General features: G+C 40.2%; 1 protein-coding gene across 4 annotated transcripts in view; it reads left to right on the top strand.

Annotated features, from left to right (window-relative positions):
- The window catches only part of LOC107746159 (rho guanine nucleotide exchange factor 9-like), a 28,360-nt gene that overhangs the window by 2,835 nt on the left and 16,755 nt on the right, over positions 1-8,770 (top strand). For 2 of the 4 annotated variants that reach the window (XM_016560257.1, XM_016560258.1), the window contains exons 2-3: positions 554-692; positions 917-1,023. In XM_016560257.1, coding sequence (XP_016415743.1) covers positions 554-692; positions 917-1,023 — 246 coding nt within the window. The other 2 variants (XM_016560260.1, XM_016560259.1) reach the window with 2 other exon arrangements.

The raw sequence follows: 8,770 nt of genomic DNA, 5'->3' as shown, positions 1-8,770 counted from the left end.
TCTCCCTGACATGGCTGCTTCAACACTAACTGCGGTTACTGAAACCACGCCTTCTTTCTTTGCGTGCACATTTGGGCGCATTATGCAAATATTTCCACATAGTGAGGTAGATATGTGGGGCGTGTTTAAACGAGGCGTTTTAGGAAGCCGTGGACGAGTCTTAACTTTTATAAAGAATATCTCTTTGGGTTTGAGACTTTAGTCTTTGCAACTGTAGGGATCTTATCTATTCACGAACAGCTTGTAACACTCCAAAGAGAAAGGAAAACTTGAAATCGCATCATATGACCCCTTTAACAACCCTTCACATGACGAATGATGAGAAAAACACATCAAGTTTGATCTGACTGTTCAGAATGGCATGCATTAACAAAAATCTAATTTTAATCTAATTTCAAACCACCTCCTGAGGGCTTGTACAACAGGATTTCATGTTTTCATGTAACCCCACTCCACTATTGATATACTACTATAGGAGATTCTTTGGATGCAGTAGGATGTGAAATGTTGTGAATTGTTCTAAGGTTACCTGACTTAATGCAGTGATTTTCAGAGCCTCTCGCGGCCCCCAGGCCAGTCGCCTGCAGATCCTCCTCTTAAAGCTCTGCTCCAGCGGTGTCGCTCTCTGCCGCTGCCGACTACGCTGTCTGCACTGGAGCCCATTGCCCTGACACACGTGCTCACCCCTCCAGGTACAGCGCAAGCCAAAACCATATCTGAATGATAATTCATATGCTGACATCCAGTGCAGCACATGCTGTAGCTGATCACCATTCAACAGCATGTTAAAGCTTAGAGCTAGCTTTATACTCTCAGGTTTCTCTGATATTCCTGGTTACAGTGTCATGTTGTGGCATGAATTGTTATATAATTTCACATGAAGCACTTCGGCTCATTCTAGCGATCTGTCCTGCAGCTAAGACCATGGCTAAATCAGTCGTTCTCCGCATGAGGAACAGCAGCACAGGATCCAACAGACGCAAGCTGTTTAGACCAGGATCAGGACCACTGCATGTCAACATGGTGAGTCCCGAAACTTCATCTGACAGACTGTTTCTCACATTTTTTGGGAATAATTAATAATGTTACTGTGTGATATTAAGCAAGCAATGCAGGACTGTCTAGGAGTGGTACTGCATTAACAATTGAGTTACTACTTAAATTAAAATGAAATCATCATCATTTACTGAAAAACATGCCATTCCAAACCCATGAGATTTTTATTCATCTTTGAAACACAAATTAATATAATGAAACCTGAGAGATTTTTGTCCCCCTCTGAAAGTAAACAACCAAAACTTTGATGCTTCAAAAATGTCATTAAGATTTTATATGTAAAAATAATCCATATGAATTTGATCAAAATCTTCTGAAAAGACATTTATATGATGAGCAGGTTTGATTTAAGCTTTTATTCACCTGTAAACACATACAATCTGTTCTATAATTCTTTTGAAACCCATGTTAAGCCTCACTTAGTTTCTCAAGTGTTATCTAGTTAATCTAGTGATCTGACACTATTTTAAAAGTTAAAACTTTTGAACATGTTTTTCACTTCAACATAATGCTTTAGATCACTAGTAGTTCTTGAAAGGTAACACTTGAGAAATTAATGATGCATTTTATGCAAAGCTTCTTAAAAATATTTGCTTACATCTTAGATGCACTTTAACATTGTGATAAGTAATTAATTGTTAATACTATTTATAATTGGTCATAGTTAGTTATTAGTTCTTAATGAGTCTCATTCAGTAATTATTGGCTGTAAGCAACGATTTGAGTTCTAAACTCAATGTTCCTGAATGATTAGTTAAACTTGTCAGCAAATGCCTTCTGAATGATGTTTTTTTTTTCTTCTTTTGACAGCTCTTTTGTTAAAACTACAGATCGTACTTTCACATTTTTGTATCCTGCTCACAGATCGAACCCAGTGCATTCTGAGTGTTGAACCACATTCCTCTTTCACTGTTTTCTCTAGTCATGTAGCACCAATTAAAAAAGAAATAAATACAAATCTACTGCCAAATTTGATTACAAAGCCATCTTGTCTTCCACTGTGCTGCTATGAAATCAGCTGTGTACGTAACCTTGAGAATGCAAGAGTGGGCAGAGATATGATAGTGTAGGTAATCTGTAGATAACGCATTATGGAGAATCACAACATATAGAAAGATAAAAGTTCCCAGACTAGCCAAAAGGGCATTTACTGGCATAATATTTAAAGAAACCGGTAAGCTTTAATGAGTTAGCTAGCGTAATGTAGCTGCTTGTGATATTGTGCATTGTGTATTAATAAAATAAAATTCAAAAAGAGCACTTTTCATCTCTTGCACACTGAGTGCGGTGGAGTAGTGTCTGGTGCTGGCATCCGTCTCATTCCTAGCGGTAGATGCGTTTAACTTCTGAATGAAGGGCTGATGAGTGTTGGTTTAGCGGTGAGCTCAGACGCTGTCAGTTTAAGCTCATGTTTGCAGAGGATCGCTGTAAACCGGGAGTGAAATCTCACCCTCACAGTTAATTTGGCATCACTATTAAAATTGTTTCCTCTCTTGCATTATGTAATGGGTATATTTAATAAATGAGTCATCGAGTCATGCAAAGCATGCTGCACTCTCAGAAAAAAAGGTACAAAAGCTGTCACTGGGGCGGTACCTTTTCAAAAGGTACACTTTTGTACCTTTTAGGTACTAATATGTACACTTTAGGTACTTATATGTACCTTTAAGGTACCAATATGGACTGTTTAGGTACAAAGGTGTGCCTTTTGAAAAGGTACCGCCCCAGTGACAGCTTTTGTACCTTTTTTTCTGAGAGTGTGGGAATCTGAGGATACCTTTGGTGTTGAGTGGTTCTTCATCAATCTGTTGGTACCACATTCATAAAATGTCATATATTTATCACTATTTAATCACATTAATGCACATGCATTTAGAGTTGCGTACCTGTTGTGTTAATCTGTTGTTGTTTAATTGTTTCACTTCATTTTGTGTTTAGAAACTCACAGACTCAGTAAGACCAGACTTACAATTAAGAAGATTGTGTCAAGTCACGACAATGATGTGATTATAATGTTTGAGATCGACAAACAGTTAATGGTGATTTAATTGCAGCGGCAGGTGCATAATGTATCACCATTGGCTTTCATAATGATGAAAATATGCATAATTCATGATCAATTGCAATAGGGCACATTATGTTTGCGAGACCGCTCACTAGCAGACGTTCTAAGGCAAGAGTTCATTGCTCTGTTTGTGGACGTGGAACTATTCCTTGACCCAGTGTTGTTGAGGAATATATTATTCATGCTGATGATGGGTTGTTATTGAGGAGAATCAGACTCATCAGACGTTCAACAGTGCGGGACATGACAGGTCATTCGTTTGTCGTCCACCAGTGCTGCACCTGTGTGAGGGATTTTCTGGTTAATTAACAGAGTGTCGTATAGGAACAGAAACATTTTCTCATTCTCATTTGGATGCAGGATAGAGCTGATGATCACTGAGCTCAATATGGCATTCAACATTTCATCTAAACTGGTCAACTTTCTCCAAAGAAATTTTAAGAGAAACATTTGAGACAAAGATACTTAATGTGACACGCCTGAACACTCCAAGATGTGAGAGGAGTAAGACCAGACTTACAATTAAGAAGATTGTGTCAAGTCACGACAATGATGTGATTATAATGTTTGAGATCGACAAACAGTTAATGGTGATTTAATTGCAGCGGCAGGTGCATAATGTATCACCATTGGCTTTCATAATGATGAAAATATGCATAATTCATGATCAATTGCAATAGGGCACATTATGTTTGCGAGACCGCTCACTAGCAGACGTTCTAAGGCAAGAGTTCATTGCTCTGTTTGTGGACGTGGAACTATTCCTTGACCCAGTGTTGTTGAGGAATATATTATTCATGCTGATGATGGGTTGTTATTGAGGAGAATCAGACTCATCAGACGTTCAACAGTGCGGGACATGACAGGTCATTCGTTTGTCGTCCACCAGTGCTGCACCTGTGTGAGGGATTTTCTGGTTAATTAACAGAGTGTCGTATAGGAACAGAAACATTTTCTCATTCTCATTTGGATGCAGGATAGAGCTGATGATCACTGAGCTCAATATGGCATTCAACATCTCATCTAAACTGGTCAACTTTCTCCAAAGAAATTTTAAGAGAAACATTTGAGACAAAGATACTTAATGTGACACGCCTGAACACTCCAAGATGTGAGAGGATATTCAGCTTCTTTTATCATGGCCTCTGTTGCAATGGTGCAATGGTCTCATTTGATAGAGTGGACTTAAAGGTGAAGTGAGAAGAAGTGAGCAGCTGGGTGCTGTTACGCCCGAGCTCTCAGACAGGAAGAATCATTGTTTTCTTATGTTCGTCAACATTTTGTCCCGTCTGCTGTTGTTTCCTCAAAATGTATGCCTACATGACTAAAGGCCCGTTCACACCAAGAGCGTTAACTATAAATAGAACTATATTAGTGTCCACAACGATGTATGATATGGTTCTGTTGCTGCAGTTTTGTCGTCTGCCGCTTTAAATGCTTGAGCTCTTTAAAGTCAGGTGGGTTTGTCATTATCGTTTTATTTGTGGTGTGGACTTCTCTATTCTCATAGAATTTGAACAGTGATTAAAAACAGTCAGATAGGAGCCTCAGTATCAATCGTCCCATCACTACGTAAAAATGTTGTATCGTATCGGCGTTTGGATATGGTTTAGTGTGTTCGCAGATATTTCTTGAGACAACGCCATGTTTACAGAATCTTTTTTTAGGAAACAAAAATATTGGATAGGGAAAGCTCTGGCTTCGTGTGGATGTGGCCTCAGTTTGCGCATTTCCCCTGTTGTGTTGATTGTCATAGTTGTTGATTTGATTTCGTCATTCAGTTCAGGTGATCCATGTTTGCTCATGTATATAAGTTGCTCTTTGTCTGTTCATGGTTGTCGGGTCTCATCTAAGTTGGATGTGTTGTTGCTGTTCTCTGAATGTGGATTATTTGCCTGTGGAATTATTAAAGCCTACCTTCTGCCTTCATCTTCGTGCATGTGTGTTATCGGCAGCACAAACCCACTTAATGAGGGTTAACGCAGACTTAATGAATGAATGAATGAAAGAATGAATTAATGCTGAGATTTTCAGTTTGATCGCACACTGGTTTAAAGGGGTCATATGATGCGATTTCAATGTTTCCTTTCTCTTTGGAGTGTTACAAGCTCTTGGTGCATAAAGAAGATCTGTAAAGTTGCAAAGACTAAAGTCTCAAATCCAAAGAGATATTCTTTATAAAAGTTAAGAGTCAGCCATGCCTACCTAAAACGGCTCGTTCTATCTCACGCTTGAGGTATTCGGCTAATCACAACGCACTGGATAGCTGGCTAATCAGAGCACACCTCGCTTTTCAGACCGATTAGTTTTGTAAAAATCGACGCGTTTCAGAAAGGCGATAGATAGAGGAGAAACAATAATGTACAGTATGTGGAAAATAATGTGTTTTTTTAACTTTAAACCGCATAAACACATTTCATTACACCAAATACACAAAATAATGTTCTTTTTAGCAGCATCATATGACCCCTTTAAATTCAATCTGTCTATAAACTGGCAGCCTTATAGAGACACTGTTGCATGGGTCTGTGTAGAATAATGTGTGCAGCTCTGAAATCATATATAATTCTGACAAACTTTGCATTCATGAAACTATTTGGATCAGTTTGAATTTCAGATGTGACCTTTGTTGTGTAAATGTCAGGATGGGTGGAATCGAGCCGTATGGTGTCTGCGTTATGTAACCGTCTGCTCTGCATCTCAAGAGAAAAGCTCTCTCAATACATCAAGACACAAATAATTGTTTGCCTTCTGCCATATTGTGTGAATACACACATTCAGTTGGCTGACAGGTATAGTTTTGTTTATAGAAGTAAGATCATGTATAAACAGCAGCTGATGCAGGTTTTTTGGACTGTTTCTTGTCTGTGAACATCAGTTTATAAAACCCCCAGTATTCAGGCGGAAGGGCTAGAAATCTGTTGTGAATCATTGTTACCTGAAATTGGAGTATTGCATACATTTATAGTTCTAAAATTATTATGAAACGTAAAATGTATAGTACACCAACTCAGTTGTGTGCCATGAAAGGACCTTTTTTTTTTTTTCTGAGCGTATTAGTGTGATTATATAATATATTTATAGGGTCAAGTAATATTATTTTTCTTTCTTTAATTTAGACTTTGTACTATGCAAAGTATGAGTTGGTTTGGACTCAAAACATGAACTGTGCAGAGCTTAATGTGTATACTGTGAATGTCAAACATTAAACTAACTTTCCCGCAGTGAGTGAAAGCAGATTTAAGTTCATCAGCATGATCACATCATACACTGAAAGTACTGAAGGAGTACAGAGAGATGATAGCTTTCTCTGGGCCAAACCCAGAAACTAGTTCGCATTTAGACCCACTGTTGCGAAGTCAGCGGGTTTTTGGTTAAATGCCTGAAATAAGATCTGTGGTGAACACAAGTTCAAGATATTTTCACATTTCATGCTACAACATAAACGTAAATCAGTAAAACCCCCTTGTGATGTTTTTACTTGTCTTGAAAATTGCTGTTGCTAATGTAACCCCTCTCTCCCGGGTCCTCACCGCCACACCTCGGTCTCGTTCCGAGTGGGTCTCTGGCATGGGAGGCGGACGCACTAACAAGGAGGCTAAAGACTGCAGCCCCAAGCTTCAGTCGCTAGTGCGTCTCTTAAGATCAGGGGAGTGAGGTTTCTACTCGCTGGCCTCCGTTACACTCACCCCCTAAACCTCACTCCCATCCGGGTCACGGCACCAATGTAACCCCTCTCTCCCGGGTCCTCACCGCCACACCTCGTTCTCGCTCCGAGTGGGTCTCTGGCATGGGAGGCGGACGCACTAACAAGGAGGCTAAAGACTGCAGCCCCAAGCTTCAGTCGCTAGTGCGTCTCTTAAGATCAGGGGAGTGAGGTTTCTACTCGCTGGCCTCGGCCTCCTTTACCCTCCCCCCCTAAACCTCACTCCCATCCGGGTCACGGCACCAATGTACCCCCTCTCTCCCGGGTCCTCACCGCCACACCTCGTTCTCGCTCCGAGTGGGTCTCGAACCCGGGTTTCCGGCAGTGAGGTTTACCTGCACAGCACCTACTCGCTGGCCTCCGTTACACTAACATGTGTCTAAATAGAAAATGGAAAAAAAATTTTTTTTTGTGAAGGAAACCGGGGTGATGTGATCTTCCGGTTGTCCAACAAAAATAGGTCATCACTGCAGTGCTCTATTATACCAGTCCTGACTGAGTGGATTCCTACTGCAATTACTGAATTTCACCTGCGAATATTCACCAAACAATGGTAGATGTGACCACACCTTCATTCTGGTGGCCATGCGTAGGCTACAATATAATAATATTATGAGATATTAAGATGATGAAAACAAGGTGTCTCTTAATTATGAGATACTACATTATAAGTAGGAGAAAGTAGGCTAATTCAAAAAAGAAAATCTGACATTCTGGCCTGGATGTTGTTGAGTTCATATGTTTAATTTCTTCTTGTGAAATTGTTTTGCATGTGGATGATTTTGAACGGCTTGGCTTTGTCATTAGTTCATTCTAAGAAGTCGGTATAGTCAAAGATGAGCCGAATATGAATGACACATTGACTACGGTGTGTTAGGTCTTATATAATAGAGTCGGGATGTTTGTTAATGTTAATGACAGTGTTTCCATGGTGAGGGTTTAAATCCTGCCTGCTGGCTGTGAATAGTGATTCTCCTCGCGCTGTTCTGACGACAAAAGATGCCGATGAAGATGATGGTGAGGATGAGGCATGTTTATGCGTGTCTTGTCTCACAGGTCACAGGGCTGCATCTCGACACCTAGTGGGCTGCCTAGCAACACAGCATCACCGGACATCACAGGTGCGCGCAGCTCAGCCCACATGTGCTGTCTAGGTAGGCAGCGCGCTAGGGTTTGAGACGGAGCCGGAGTCTCGTGTTTTTAACCTCTCGCATGCGTATCTGAGCAGCTGGATGCATGATCATTGTGCTGATCGCAGGTTTGACAGCAGCATCGCGAATCTCGCAGCACTGCAGCATGACCTTGGACGTGCAAATGGTGGCGGTGTTCACCGTGATCGCCATTCTGCTGCTGGTCAACGTGATTCTGATCTTATTCATGGGCTCCATCTAAAGGATCTTCAACATGACTGACACACAGTCGAACAGGCGCAAAGATCTGTGATTGTTTCTCGTCCTGGAAACATCTGAGGCTGTTTGACGGCTGCTCGTATCTGTGATTCTGCTCTTTACTGCGGCGGATATGGTAAAATGTACCTTACACTTACGTTGTGAAGTGTGTGCTCTTCACCGTCATCATTCAGTCCTATTGCATTATATAAGCTGATCCGTAGAATTATTGCACGGCGATTTGAACACATAGCATGACATGCTCTATGAAAGTATAGTGTTTGTGTGTATTGTGTGAATGATTTATAAACGTCCATTTAAAATGCTGGTGAATTAATATTCACGGCCAATGCTCTGAAAACATAAAATGTCAAATGTCATATAACAAGACTAGAATTGTGCTGGAATCACAATAACTGCAATCAAAACAGTCTGATAAGATATTTATGAACAGTTTATCAATGTAGTCTGCTGGCAAGTCTTTACAATATCTATACAACAGAATATATATATATATATATATATATATATATATATATATTATATCATTCTATA

The sequence above is a fragment of the Sinocyclocheilus rhinocerous genome, unplaced genomic scaffold, assembly GCF_001515625.1.
Source record: "Sinocyclocheilus rhinocerous isolate Xijiao unplaced genomic scaffold, SAMN03320098_v1.1 scaffold348, whole genome shotgun sequence".
NCBI classification, from domain to species: Eukaryota; Metazoa; Chordata; class Actinopteri; order Cypriniformes; family Cyprinidae; genus Sinocyclocheilus; species Sinocyclocheilus rhinocerous.
This window is presented reverse-complemented; position numbering and strand designations above follow the sequence as displayed.